At 40.9% G+C, this 16,131-nt stretch overlaps 1 protein-coding gene across 1 annotated transcript in view; it reads left to right on the top strand.

The window, feature by feature from the left end:
• Nucleotides 1–16,131, top strand: part of adgra1b (adhesion G protein-coupled receptor A1b) — a 194,554-nt gene that overhangs the window by 77,957 nt on the left and 100,466 nt on the right. The window contains exons 11-12 of the mRNA XM_086258391.1: nt 66–227; nt 562–795. Of these exons, the coding sequence (XP_086114517.1) occupies nt 66–227; nt 562–795 (396 nt within the window). The remainder of the gene's footprint in view (nt 1–65; nt 228–561; nt 796–16,131) is intronic.

Here is a 16,131-nt window from a genome sequence, read left to right on the forward strand (position 1 = left end):
CAGTGCAGTTTGTGTTAGTGTGCGCGAGCAACCATTTGCATAAACGTCTGCTTGTGCTTCCTCAGCTGGGGGACTATATATCAGACATTGCCAGCAACATGATGCTGGTGGAGGAGCATATCCTGTGGATGGCACAGAATGAGGCCAGGGCGTGCACTCGAATCGTCCAGTGTGTGGAGCGAATTGCTGACCTGGCGCTGACTGGAGACAATCAGGCCATTTCTAAGGTATAGCTGGACTACAAAAAAAAATACTCACACTCAAGACCACACTCAGGGCAAGGGTTGCTTATGGCGCTAAATGACGCAAAGCTTTCACTTTTTTCTCGTGGTTTAGAATAATGAGAAGTCAATTTGGCTTAAGTAGATAGTGAAAACAAAGCAAGCTAAAGATAATTTGCTTCCTTTCTTGGTTTCCTCTTCTATTTTTCCCTCCCCATTGTCATTGGGGATAAAAGCAGTGGCTAAATTAAAAAAATATAAAATTGTCTTTCCTCCCCTCGCCGCTCTCCTACCCTTACCTCTCTCTCCCCACTCCTAAATCCTGGGATGCTCATCTTAGGTATCTGCTAACATAGCTCTGGAGGCCTTTCTGATCCGTCCGTCAAACTTCCACGGTTTGTGCTGCACAGCCCTTCGACAGCCCCCCTCAACTGCCACCTCACCCCGTCCTGACAGCCACTCCCACTCTGATAAGGACATGAGCAGAGAGCGTGATGCCGTGGGGGAATCGTTGCTCAGCTTCAAATGCCACACTGTCAACAACAGTGGCTCACCGGTCAGTCAGCTAAGCAAGGTAAGACGCAAGTTAATAAGCGGTGTGAAGCTTTCTAAAATAACGCCACTATCTTCTGCTGCTTGGACGTGTTAGCTAGGGGGGGAGAAAAAAATATTCCCTTTCTCACTCCCAGCAAAAAAACATTTCTAAACAGACATTCACTTTTGAAATTTTTGATTCTTAGTCCAAATACAGGAGTGAGAGAAGGAGGGAAGATGCTCTGAGAGAGGACAGAAATAAAATACGAAAACAGGAGTACAGTTTGTATACTAGCTCATGGGCACAATAAAATGAATTCCCTTGCACCACGCCTTTGAAGCATGTGAAAAAGATTACCTCCTGCCCTTAAGTCTGTTGTTGCCTATTTGTCCTGGCAATCTGACACCTTTGTTGGGGTTTGTTGGCGCGCTATAGATCATCTCGTTATAGGTGGGGTTGTGGTGGGAGCAGGGACTGCAAATAGGGCAGCAATTTGGGAGTCAGGGAATGCCGACCACTCCCCAGTGATGGATAAGGTGGCCTTGTGTACCTGTCACTTTAAATCAGCTGAAGCTCTACTACATCTCCAGTTGTGGTTGTCACAAATGAGAAATAGACATGGGGCACTATACATCTGCAGACAGCAGGCAAAACACTCAACTCCCCTGGCACTGTAGTGTCATATTTGTGCAACATTTGTACAGTTTGCACCCTCTAGCTATTCAGTCCACGGATGAATTCACCAGTGTACGTGCGTGTGAACACTGTCTGTGCATGTTAGTGTTTATGAGCAGGAAAGAGCTCATGAGTGCGTGTTTGTCTTTAAATCCGCACGATTGTTTCATTTTCCACCTTTCTTCTTCGTCAAGTCTTTCAGGTTTTGTCAGCAATTACAGCACTTTGTTTGTAGCTCCAGGGTCTGTGTAGCTTGCACGCATGTATATCATTGTACAGCGGTGTCAAAGGTTTTCAGCACAAGTAGGTGTGTTATAGGTTTCTTTTTTCTTTTTTTTTTTAAATCACCTGTCCACATACAAAGTGTAGCAAACGTAATACTGAGCTCAGGGATGTGTGAGGATCATACCAACTGTTGCAGTGATCCTTATTCAGCTACTGATGGAAGACCTTTTTCTTATGATTCATCTCAGCATTTCAAATGTTTCAAACTTTTTCTATCTCTGGAAACTGACATAAATTAGCAGATTCACAAAAAGGACAATACTGCTCTGGCAGAGGTCGACGAATGAGGAATTAACATTTATTTTCATTATGGACAAGTGATCTCACTGCCAGTACTTTCAGTTTTAAAAGGTTTTCTTACAGCAGAGTCCAAACAAAAAATAATATTTTATCTTCCCACTAAACGGTTGCAGCACTGTGTGACCTTGAGAAAAATACTTTAGCTCGAAGCTCGTATGTGATGTGTAAACTTAAAGGGTTCTTATCAGTGACTCATCTCAGCTAAGTGTTTCTTCAACAGCAGCACAGAAAAGGTTCATTATTAAGATAATCAACATTTCAATTACAGATTCACATAAGAAAACTGTTGTTAGCTGAATGTCAAAATAAGAAGGTGAACCTGATTTGACAGCAGGAAATCTTAATGACTGTCAAGTTAAACTCTACTGAAGTCATTGCACAACTCTATAAAATCATATCTTGCTTGCTAACAATGGAGTGCTCAGCGCTGCTACTGATAGCTGAAAACAATTGATTTTCATAGTCTCGACATGCTCCCAGTAAAAAGACTTTTTTTGGTAAGTTATTTACTACAAGAAAGGGTAAAAGTATACGTGTTATTGTTGGACTCTGTTAAACTGCATTTTTTCCAACATCTGAACTGTTAAGCCCGGGACCTCTCACTAGTCTTAGTGCTCTTCTCCTGTTGTTAACAGTAATGTCCACTGTACAAATCCCATAGGTTACCATTTAGCTAAATAGTATCTTTGTTTTGCAATGTAAAAAAGAGAAACAAACAAAAATAGCTATATGCGACCTAGAGATGACTCTCTGCCAAACTCCTGTCACTAGGGAAAAGTGGTTTATTCCCCAACCAGCTGGCAAATGCTTGGTGGTGGTTGCTGGCTGTTTCTAAGTGGAATTGGTCACAAGGAGGCTGTTGTATTCAAAATGTCTTTGTGATGACTTTGGTCACTAGCAAATTGCTCCAGTTACCCATACTTTGCATGGAAAATGCTCATTTCATGTCCATACAGCATTACTACTCGGGGATTCTGACATTATCACCACATAGCTGGCATGAAGAAATCAAAATCCTTCAAACACAAATGCTAGGGCAGCCAAACATATGAAACTAAAGGTAGAGTGAATGTTATTTAATCTTAATTTAACAAGCCCCACTGAAGGGCCCCACATAGATGAAATACTTAGATTAAGGCCATGTCCACACTAATATGTTTTTGTTTGAAACTAAAGGTACAAACATCTTTTTCTCTCTGTTTTGGCCTCCCGTCCACACTGAGATGGCGTTTTCGTTCATGGAAAACACAGCTTTTTGAAAATGCTCTCCGAAGCGGATATATTTGAAAATGCAGTTTTTTGCGTCGCAGTGTGGACAGCGAACCCGGAGCCTTTTTCGAAAACGATAACACATTTTAGTCATGTGATGCTGTCATGTGACCAATTAAACCAAGATAGCGGAGGGCCATTATACAGCAGTTGTTTTGTTTGCTGTCACTTTTGACAGCCCTATTAACGATTAATATCAGTTATGCTCCAGATAGCTTTTCTTCAAATTCTTTAATTCTCACTCGCTTTTGCAACTTTGTGCTTTTGTGTTACTCGCAGCAACAACTCCACCTCATTGTCAGTCCATTTAAAAAACTCGGCGCTTTTCCTCAACATTTTGCCGCAACGTTTCAAAGAGCCTGAAAGTAAATAAGCGGCAGACAGAAATGAGGCAGGTCGAATCTTCTTGCGTTTCACGCATGCGCAGTACTGGAACGCAAGCATTTTCAGCTGTTTCAATGTGGATGAACAACTCTGTGAAAACAACTGAAAACTCTAGTGTGGACACGGAGCTACACTGTTAAAAAAAACAAACGGTAATATTCCGGCAGCTGGGGCGCCAAAATACGACCGTGAAATAACAGAAAATAACTGTCCCACAAAAATACGGTTATTTCCAGTAATGAAAATAGAGTTTGTTGCGCTAATTTGACATGGGATCTCGCCTTTTTCAAGTGCCGCTAAACATTAAATCAGGAACATGTTAATGTGATTAAACAATGAAATCATCTATAAATAGGGGAAAAAAAAACATCTTAAAAAAACCATAATATTCCGGCAGCTGGGGCGCCAAAATGCGACCGTAAAATAACAGAAAATAACTGTCCCATAAAAATACGGTCATTTTCAGTAATGAAAATAGAGTTTGTTGCGCTAATTTGACGCGGGATTCTGCCTTTTCCAAGTGCTTTTAGACATTAAATTAGGAACATTTTTACGTGATCAAACAATGAAATTACCTATAAACAACAATCATAATACGTAAATGTACAGAAATATACAGTTAACAGTTGGTTTAAATAACAATTGATTGCATGCCCTGGGACAGACTGACAGAGGCGAGGCTGCCATATCGCACCATCGGCCCCTCTGGCCATCACTAGTAGGCGGTAGGTGAAGAGTCTTGACCACGGACACAACGACGAAGAGTGTCCGAGCCAGGGCGCGAACCGGCAACCTTCTGATCACAAGGCGAACATTTGAATTCAACAGTTCAATCTTTCAAATAACGAACAGATATTTGTGAAATCATGATACATTTGTGAATGTATTTTAACAATCTAAATATGCATATGTACAGACAGATACATTTAATAATCATGACAATTATGTTGTATTACATTACAGTGATTTAACGTTAATTTACATTCAAAATGTGAAGTCAAAGTCTATTTACGTAACTTTAATGATATTCTAGAAGAACAGAACATTACTGTAAAATGCACAGTAAAATACCTTCATATTAGGGTTTTTTTCCTACGGTCGCAGCCATACCCGCGACCTTGTTGTTGTTAGCTCACATTCAATGGCCAAAACTTAGCATCATGTTATTTATATTTATTGCAACTCCTACCTCTACATTCCTTTTTCAAACTATTTAATTAGCACAGCGTGTCCATGCAATGCTTTACATTGTGGCATGCAGAGAAATCTTAACAAGTAAGCTCACAGAGAGAGATTGCGCTTGTTATTTAACTCCAAGCTGGTAGGGGGAGCTCTTCATTAAAACACTTGCCGGTGCTACTATGTGCCTCAAGGTTCAACAACAGCACAACAGAAGTCACTCATGGTACAGCACTCTCTCTACGAAACAACAACTGTCAGTGACGCTGCACCACGGCGTAAACACAACATTCAAGATAACAGTTAAAAGTAACGTAACCATAAACAATAAAACAAGAACATCTAAACAGCAGCACATGTCCCAAAGCATAATGGGAGACATTTCTGGACGTATTTTTACAATCTAAATATGCATATGTACAACAAAATATATTTAACAAACAAGTAAATTGTGTTTTATTACATTTACAGTGATGTTATGTTATTTTACATTTGACGTGTCAGATCACAGTCTACTTATGTAAATGTAATGATATTCTAGAAAAACAGTACGCAACTGTAAAATACACAGTAAAATAATTTGACATTACTATTTTTCGGAACAGTGTAGTGTGGACACAGAGCTAGTGTAGACGTAGCCTAAAGCAGCACGAAGTAGCGTGCCAATGTGTGAAGAGACAATTCTTTAGTCCAGTGTTGGGTGACTAAAAAACATGCATTATTAGCCTAGGACGAGAACATTTTAAAGAGATAGCTATAACAGCTTTATTTGTATTGTACATTTCATTATGTGTAAACTCAATAAGCTTAACAGAGAAGACAAAAACATAAAAACTAGTGCAGGTTATAACATCTTAAGGCGGCAAGAGCAGCACAAACAAAACAACAGCGGTAACGTGTTTCCACCTACCTGTAAGGATTCTGGCTGCTGCATTTTGAAGTCATCCTAATGTCTCAGTTCCAAAAAGCTTTGAGACATCCAGCATTTAATGTCATCAATGCAGCTCGTTAATATGTGAAGAGAGGTTAGATCAGATTAGATGCTGATGTAAAATTCCAATTCTATACATCCCCAAATTAAAAAAAAAAAGGTGTTAGAATTAGTCTTAATACCCACAGGTGCAGATTTTCTGCAGATGTACTGCTCTTATTTTGCATTTTTATGTAATATTTATGAGGTGCATACAATTGTCAGTGTCAGATTTACCTTTAAATAGTTAATATATTTTGGTAATTCTGGCAGAAAAAATCTCTCCAAAGGTCAGTTTTTGGATGTGAGATGAAGAATGTTATATTATTTCCAACTCACTGAATGTGCAGAATGAATAAAGCGAGAACTCTCTGGGCGATTTACACTCTCACACCTGTGTTATGCCTCGTCTTGCTCTTTAAAGGCTCTGGGGTGTGAAGCAGCAACCTAGTATGGATCACTTCAATGTTAATTGTAGGGTGGACCAGAATGGCATCATTTGCATGTGAAATACTCTTTTCTAACTAACAGCACCTTGAAATCAGCCTGCATAGTATCTTTTTATTGGCCTCCTCTGGCCTTAACAGTCTGTCCAAGTTACTCAGGTCTTTACATCTGTCCAGTTCGCAAGCATTCATGGCTTCTAACACAGCGATGAAGACTGCCTGGTGACTTACTGTCAAATAAAAATATAAAATATAAGCAACTTTATCTGTGGTCATAATATTTTAGTTCATTAGTACATTTGTAACAGATTTAATTAAAAGGGCAGGGATAGCTCAGTAGGTAGAGTGGTGGCCCCATGATCGGAAGGTCGGGGGTTCGATTCCCCTGAACAGCTACCCTGAGGTACCCCTGAGCAAGGTACCGTCCCTACACACTGCTCCCCGGGCGCCCAATGGCTGCCCACTGCTTCACTGAGTGAATGGGTTAAATGCAGAGAGGGATTTTCCCCACGGGGGCCAATAAAGTAGGGGAGACCGGGGATAGTTGTAACATTTTTGACATTTCTGTCTGTAAATTGAAGCTCTTTTAAGGTAGTGGATTCAAATTGTAATGCAAAGTATTTACATGTCTCTGCTATTAAATAGTGCAGCTATTTTCTCTGCAGCACAATTACCCATTGCATGGTATGGTCTCAAACACGAAGAGTGAAATGTTACAATTAACCCCATAGTCTGGGTTAGTTGTAACATATCCTGGGGTAAAATGTAACACAATGAAATAAGGGTACTAACAAAACATTAACATGTAATCTTTGTTTATTCAACACATGAATGCACTTAGAGCCATTTATGTAGCTGTGTGTGTGTGTGACAGAATGCAGAAATCTAGCTTTTGAACATATTCCAACCCCCCCAAAAAAGACAAGTTATGGAATTTTCTGCAACTGAATATTTCATTAATTTTGGTTGGTCTTCCTTGAGTTTGGCCTCATTGGCTCAGTGGGCATTATAACCTACAACTCTTGCACCAAATTTGAACATAACAATGAAGCTGAAAAAATGTAGTTGTTCACCAGCATCGCAATTCCATTACTTTTTATCATGGCTTACCTTGGTGTGGTTTGCAAAGTGCTTCAGAAAGATGAGGAAATCTGTTTCTTGCACCCATCCTGATTTATTTCCACTACCAGTACTTCCTACTGGTCCATCTCTGACACAGTGGTCTGCATAATGTATGTGTGGGAACACAAACAGTGGAGGAATTGTGTAGCCAATGGCATTAACCGCATATACAAATGCGACCAGTGAACCTCTCTCTGCTGATGTTGTTGCCCCAACTTGTTTAATATAAGTTAAAGTAATAGTGTGGCAAGTTGTAACATCTGCATTATTGTTACAACTAACCCAGACTGTTGCTGTTACAACTGACCCAGACTCCTATAGCCATGAACTAGCTAACATTACAGCCAACGGCTAAAACACTAGCACTAAAGACCTACACAGAATATATCCCCATAGACATACAAATAACATAATTTAAGTTTGATGAGTTTAACTGCAAAGCAGATAACGCTATTAGAAATTGAAATAAAGTAGAAAAACTTACTTTTTGGCAAACAAATTACTTTTTTTCGTGTTAAATTGTCTGTGTTTGACAAAATGTGCTGATTTTTCACATGTGATAGCAGAACTGAATTGGGCATGTACAGGATGAGTCACATCATTTGAAACTTAGCCCTGATTGGAGAAATTGGAAGTGTTACAACTGACCCACGTTACAACTATCCCCGGTCTCCCCTACACTTTCTTTCTTTCTAACAGTGACAGAGAACTGTCTTTGGAAGGGGCTCTAAAAGTGAGAAACAAGCCAAGACCTAAAAATCTGCACTTGTCCATAAACTCTTCCTTTTCCAGAATGTTTCCTTCACCATCATGTACCTGACTGAATGATCCCCTCTCTGTCTCACTCTGGCAGGAGCTCAGCACAGTTTAGAGCCATTTTGAGCCCAACTGGACTTAGACACACAGCATATGGCCCTGCTGTGCCAACACCTTGCCAAAAAGTGGCATAATAAAACAGCCAACATGAAACATGTGATCCTCACTTAACTTTTTAAAGAGCTATTTTATTCTGTTTCTTTTTTGCTTTTTTAAAAATAGTTATTCACCAACTGTTTGCAAACAGAAAAAAAAAGAGATATGTTATTGGATGTTTAAAAGAAACCACATATTTGTCACGTTTCGTGTCATTTTCTGTCGGAAACAAGACCTTGTGACAGAATAAGATATTCCATGTATTTCATATTGCACATCTGAAGCAGCTTAGAAGTTATTCCCTGAAAGCATGCTGTGATTTAATGAAGCACCCTGATGTTCACTCAGTGGCAGGTCAAATTTAGTGAGATTTATGTGAGAAAAGAAGAGGATCCAACACTGGCTGTGTAGAGGAACTTAAGAAGATTATAGGTTACTTAAAAACAAAACCAACACAGCATCAAAGTGTCTAAGTGAGCTAAGGCTCACTGCAGGTATTTGGTCAAAAAGAAAAGCAGTGGGCAAGCTGTTTGGTCCAGTGATGGTGCTAGTTGAAAAGGCAAAGGATCAACGGAATTACTGAATTTTATCCTGAAGGGAATCTGGGTGTCCAACGTAATCATTATTGAGATATTCCAGGGAGGCTGGGATATCTCAATAAACATCATTGCCAGAATTTCACTGTTTTTTGCTGGTATGACATTGAGATTCTCATATTGAGTGTTGCTTATTGAACAAAACACCAACAATGTTCGAATCCCTGGGTGGACAAAGAAAGCAACCAGTTTCAGGTTTCTGACTGTTCATTTATTGGAAGAAGATAAGCATGCACCCTCAAATCAGCCTGAATATTGAGCACCGCATTTTATTGCTGACCTCATTATCCATTTGTTCCATTTGGAATATGTTCACCCAAACAGACGTGGACCAGTACGCCTCATCTGTACTGGATTACATCTCCGAAACCACAGACAGTGTCACCACCCAGAAACGGATCACCATGTACCCCAACCAGAAGCCTTGGATGAACCGGGATGTTCGTCTCCTCCTGAAGGCCCGCAACACCGCCTTTAGGTCAGGAGATGCACACGCCTACAGTACAACCAGGGCTAATCTAAAGAAGGGCATCAAAAAAGCCAAACACCATTACAAAAAGAAGGTAGAAGAACACTTCTCCAACTCCAACCCCCGACGCATGTGGCAAGGACTCCAGACCATTACAGACTACAGGACCACCAAACCCTCCTTCCTCAACGAGCTCAACAACTTTTATGCTCGTTTTGAGCGAGGGAACCCCACAACCACAACCAAAGCAGACATGACGCCAGACCACCAACCTCTGACTCTCTCCCCTACCGATGTAGGAGCGGTGCTGAGCAGGATCAATGTCCACAAGGCTGCAGGTCCTGATGGCATCCCCGGGCGTGTTCTCAGAGCGTGTTCTGGGGAGCTTGCAGGAGTGCTCACAGACATATTCAATCTGTCCTTGGCCCACGCTGTGGTACCGGCCTGCTTCAAATCCACCTCCATCGTCCCGATACCCAAAAACTCCAACCCATCTTGCCTCAATGACTACTGCCCAGTAGCACTCACCCCCATCATCACTAAGTGCTTAGAGCAGCTGGTCCTAGCACACTTCAAATCCTGACTCCCCCCCACCCTGGACCCCCACCAATTCGCATACCGCCAGAACAGGAGCACAGAGGATGCAGTCTCCATCGCACTGCACTCCGTCCTCTCACACCTGGACAACAACAACACCTACGCCAGAATGCTGTTTATAGACTTCAGTTTAGCATTCAATACAATCAACCCCTCACAACTCATCAGGAAACTGACAGACCTGGGCATCAGTTCCCTCATCTGCAAATGGATACTGGACTTCCTGACCAACCGCCCCCAACATGTCCGGCTGGATAACCGCTGCTCATCTACAATCACGATGAACCACAAGGCTGTGTGATGAGCCCTTTCCTCTACTCCCTCTTCACCCACAACTGCAGACCTGCTGATGGTTCCAACACCATCATTAAGTTTGCAGATGACACCACGGTGATTGGCCTCATCAGTGACAACGATGAGGCCGCCTACAGGGAGGAGGTGGATTGTCTGGCTGAGTGGTGCGACAGAAACAACCTGCTGCTTAACACCGAGAAGACCAAGGAGCTCATCGTGGACTACAGGAGGAATGCTGACCCACATCCACCCATCCACATTAAGGGGACGGCTGTGGAGCGTGTGAGCAGCTTCAAGTTCCTGGGAGTCCACATCTCCGAGGATCTCACCTGGACGACCAACTGCTCCAAGCTGGTCAAGAAGGCTCACCAGCGCCTCTTCTTCTTGAGGACTCTGAGGAAGAACCACCTGTCCTCAGACATCCTGGTGAACTTCTATCGTTCACCATCGAGAGCATCCTGACCAACTGTATAACAGTCTGGTACGGGAACTGCTCTGCCTCGGACCGGAAGGCGTTGCAGAGGGTCGTGAAAACTGCCCAGCGCATCGCCGGAGCACCACTTCCTGCCATGAAAGACATCTACAGGAAGCGGTGTCTGAAAAGGGCTGGGAAAATCATCAAAGACCCCAGTCACCCATGACATGGACTCTTCACCCTCCTGCCCTCTGGGAGGCGCTACAGGAGCCTCCAGACTAAGACCACCAGGTACCGGAACAGCTTCTTCCCCACAGCTGTCAGACTCCTGAACTCTGCCTCCTGACATCTGACCCACGTTAACACATGGACTGAACACACACACACCCACAATGGACAACTGTACCCTCAAACACACAATAATAACATGGACTGAACCACCACTCACAACCACTAGCACTTTATATAGCCTCTGTAGGAATTATATTTCACTTGTCTTAACTGCACTACTGTATAGCTCTGTGTAAATAATCATTCTGTACATTCGATAATTTTTAACCCTACAACTGTTTACAACTTGCATAGTTCCCATTTCTGTATAGCTGTATATCTCAGATTTCTGTAAAGTCATTTATTTCATATTCTGTATAGTTTTTCATATTTATATCCTGTTCATATCCTGTACATAGCTTGTACTCACTACAGCCTGTACATACTTATAGTTATAGAATATTCACAACATACTTCATACCGTGTACATTGTAACATACCATAATAGACCCATTTCTGTAATATACTCACATATCTATATTATTGCTAATATATATTGTAATATATCTATATCACTAAAGCACTTCTGGATGGATGCAAACTGCATTTCGTTGCCCTGTACCTGTGCATGTGCAATGACAATAAAGTTGAATTCTATTCTATTCTATTCTAATTCATTTAATTGGGTTTAGTGAACTAGGTGGGAGAATTACAATTTCATACTTGACATTTATGTTTTCTTTATGATTCCCATTAGAATTGAATTCCATGTGCTCAAAATATGTCTACATGTGAATGAATATATGCACACATCCATCTACAGCCAGCGGCTTTTCTATACTTTCTTCAAATATGAGCTAATGTTAGCTAATGTTTGCTAACATTAGCTAACAAATTCTTGCAGATTAGATTAGATAATATACTCACACTTACTTGAACTACAAAAATGAGTCTAAGGCTCTGATTTCTATGCCAATTTACCTTGCAGTATCTTTAAATAATGCTTTAATGGGCTTTTATCAGTTAACTACAGAAACGATAGCAGTAGTGAAGCTGAAAGCTAAACAGCAGGCAGCCCGCATTATGTTTGTACCAAACAACGGAATAGATAGATTCAATGACAACCAAGTAAAATTACCTTCATTTATGTTCTATATTTCATGTTTTTGAGGAGTCTGAACGTCCAAATCAGCTAATGGTTGGGGCGTGAAAGAGACTAGCTTTGGAAATTAGCTGTGCCCAAAGAACGTGACCAAAACTGGCAAGGTGTGTGAGAAGAGAGCAAAAGCGAAAATCAGACAGTAGGTCAAGGTTTTAAATCTGTTTTTTCAAAACTTTTTCTGCTTCTTCTTCTTCTTCTGCGTGGGTAAATTGAATAATGCCCTACAGTCTTCATTTATAACTCCTTGTGTCATCTAAAAGATGTTATCCCTTTCAGATTTAGTACAATTTATTTAAAAAAAAGTTTCATGTTTTCAAGTTTCTGATTTTATCTGTTTTGATTTTATATACTGTTTTGTTTGTTTGTTAAGCTTAAATTTCAAAACTTACATTAACTACTGATTTTATCTACTGTTCTGATTTTATCTGTTTTGATTTTATATACTGTTTTGTTTGTTTGTTTGTTTGTTTGTTAAGTGGGTTTAGAGCTCTGGGTAGCTCCCCAACTGGGTCTAGACTGGGTCTAGAGAGTATTTTAAATTCAAGGAATTTAAAATAGAAAGTAGCTCGTCCACAGAAGGACTGGTAGCTCCCCTTATGATAAGGGTTCTGATCGCGCGAACAGGTGTGGGATTAGAGCTCTGGGTAGCTCCCCAACTGGGTCTAGACTGGGTCTAGAGAGTATTTTAAATTCAGGGAATTTAAAATAGAAAGTAGCTCGTCCACAGAAGGACTGGTAGCTCCCCTTACGATAAGGGTTCAGATCGCGCGAACAGGTGTGAAATGTGTGTGTTTAGTTAGTTTGTTTGTTTGCTTGTTTTAATCAATTTTAAATCATGCTTTTTATTTGTTTTTGTTTCTAATGTCTCTGTAAAGCACTTTGAATCACCTTGTTGTTGAATTGTGCTATACAAATAAATTTGCCTTGCCTTGCCTTGCCTTCATAAATTTTGTGGTGCAATTTTTGTGGTGCAGAACTGCTTTCCCAACTCAAGTTTGGGAATCACTTGTTTTATGTGTTATTTATCAGCTGGCTTTGAACTCACTGACATACATTAATCATAAGCTCCAGAATTTACAGTAGCTGTGATGTTTCATTTTCATATCTGAAAAAAGCAGTTGTATTTAAATTAGAAATTAAACAAGCTTTTGAAGAAAAAAAAAACCCCTGACTGTTTTTGAGATCTTTTCAGCATCTTGCCTGATTACAGCATGCTTGCCAGTTGACCTCTGGTTGGTATCACACAGTTCCACTTTGTTTAGAACAGACTCTGAACTAATTATCCCTAAATTACACAAACATATGGCATCTTATCCTATTTCCCAAGTCAGTGGGCGTTATCCTTGAACTGAATTGCAGAGTGTATGGTTCATTGAGGATGACAGTTTGGGACAATATTTACCACTCTAGATCTCCTTCTTCCTTGTCATTGACAGGTAATTAGCGGAGGCCTTTAGGCTGAACAGTGGAGTATTTGCACCTCCCTCTCCCCTCATATAGCCTCTCGTTGCTCTGCAGAGCTCCAGTGTTTTTTAATTATACCCACCCTGTTTTGCGTTGGTGGGTGTGTTTGTTAGTCTGTTTTTTTTTTTTTCTTTTTTTGTGTGTCTTCATGTGTGCGTTTGTGCTTTTTATTTTGGTGTGAGGGTGTGTTTGGATGCGTGCCCACCAGTCGCCCTCCAGGTGAAGACTCTATCTGGGGACTCTGTTGTAGGAGAATAGAGCCGCAGGGCTGCCGCGCAGAAAACGAATCCTCTGTGTGTCAGCACTGGCATCTGAGACCACCAAATATAACCCAGTTTGTCCTGATTCAGTAAACATGGAGCTTTACAAATGCGAATGCCTAATGTCTCAATAATTTGCTTCTAATTGGGATATGTTAGGGATGTGTTGTGTACACTTCCCTAATAAGCAATACAGGATTTCAAGTACTTAACTCCAACACGAACAGTGCAAGGACTCTTCATTAGCTCGTTGACCTGTGTCTCTTTGTACGGGGGCCACAGATTGAGGAAATCCTCCCGCCATATTTGACATGCAAACGACCGGAGGTTAATTGTATGGATGCTGAACTCTGTTAAGCACCAAAGCCAAATGGCAGCAGGCATTAACAGTTATTAAGTATTAAGGTTTTATTAGTTCATGTTAAGCTTCACAATAGGGCGTGGGCGTGTTGTGCATGTGTGCTGGCTTGTGCGGACAGTGCACATGCATCCTTGCGTGTGTGCGTGTGTGTAGGCAAATGGATTTATACATGCTCCGGATTTTGTTTTTGTGCAAACTATTTGCAGCTCATACGGTATGTGTGTGGCTGAGTGTCCATGCAGATGCATTATTCTTCAGCATGAAGGCATATAGAATTTTTACTCCTTCCCAGAGGAATCACATCTTTTTCTCTCTTTGCAGCTCGGTGAAACAAACAGGCCTGTGATGCAGCAGTGAGAGGCCTTGAATGCTAAACACATCATAAGAGAGGAAGGCAGAGAGAGGAGGAGGAGGAGGGCAGGAGGCAAACAGAGAACTGAAATTGGAAAAAAAAAAAAAAGAACAAGACTGAGTGCAATACAGCCAAAAGTGACAAATGAAGGACTAGACACAGACAGGTGGACACATCCAGGAAATAGAGAGCAAGAAGTGAGAAGGAGAGACTTAGCAGGAAACAAGAGAGGGTGATACTAAGAACAGGAGAAAGAGAGAGGAGAAATTGTTCCATCAATGACTGGAGATCAGCACACCCGGGGGACTTATATCCATTTCCACTGAATGAGAGACAGTGATTTATTTCCCTTTTTAGAAGAGCAGAGGAGCTGATCCTCTACTTCCTGTGTAGATTCTGTGCTGGACAAGTTGTCCCCAACTGAATCAATCAGCCCATCCCATCCCCTTAAAGTGCACTCTGGCAACATAAAGGTCATTTCTAACTTTTTTTGTTTTGCTTTTTTAAATTAGAGCCCACATAGCACCTTCACGTTCCTTACTGCCCCATCCAGTTTGTGCTTATACCCCATTAAACATTTTGCTGAATCTTCCAGGATACTCCTGTTTTTTGTGCTGTGCTTACCCAGCCTGTCTGTTGGCTGTGTTGTCCAATGCAGTGTTTTGCTGCTGCATAACAATGTGGGGTTTTTTTTCATCTCACTCTGCAGCATTGTGTAGAGATGAATGGAGGCATTTGCTCATCTCTGACTATCCCCCCTTTTTTTATACATTTAGCCAAGATCTCATTTTCTCTGTGGTGTGACACACTCTCATCAGGAAAGCTGTACCACATACAGACAGCTTTGTCCTGACAGCTTCTGTAGGAAAATGACAACTGGAAGTTTTAGGAAAATAAATCCAATGGAAAATAGGTCATTTTAAATTATATATTGTGTCTGCATCATAATATTGCTTCCTGTCAAGAAAGACTGTGTTTAAAGTATACTGCCCGTAGCCATACTGTAAACCTGCATCACTCTGGGGCTCCTCACATGAGTAGAGATGTTCCCCTGCGTGACATGAACTGACAAAGACTCAGTTGTAAACATGGCATATACTATACTTACTTTAAAAGATATATTACATTCATGTTTAGGGTGATTTTGTGTATTCGGACCTTGCAAAATCTAAAAATAATCTCGGGAAAACATAAGAGGTCATAAGAGCGCAGATGATGTCAGCTTTTGTTGTAACTTGTATACCATGCCAAGGATTACTTCACTTAGGCATAAGCCATTAACTAAGTGCTAAAGCATGGTGAGTCTGACCTACCACTGTTTGGATCAAGTACATGAAATAACCTTTAGTTACAGTGGGGCAAAAAAGTATTTAGTCAGCCACCGATTGTGCAAGTTCCCCCACTTAAAATGATGACAGAGGTCAGTAATTTGCACCAGAGGTACACTTCAACTGTGAGAGACAGAATGTGAAAAAAAAATCCATGAATCCACATGGTAGGATTTGTAAAGAATTTATTCGTAAATCAGGGTGGAAAATAAGTATTTGGTCAATAACAAAAATACAACTCAATACTTTGTAACATAACCTTTGT

This window comes from Aulonocara sp. 'chitande type north' Nkhata Bay, linkage group LG13 (assembly GCF_057382095.1).
Source record: "Aulonocara sp. 'chitande type north' Nkhata Bay isolate Kocher_YH1m ecotype deep benthic linkage group LG13, A_spYH_male_GT1.1, whole genome shotgun sequence".
NCBI classification, from domain to species: domain Eukaryota; kingdom Metazoa; phylum Chordata; class Actinopteri; order Cichliformes; family Cichlidae; genus Aulonocara; species Aulonocara sp. 'chitande type north' Nkhata Bay.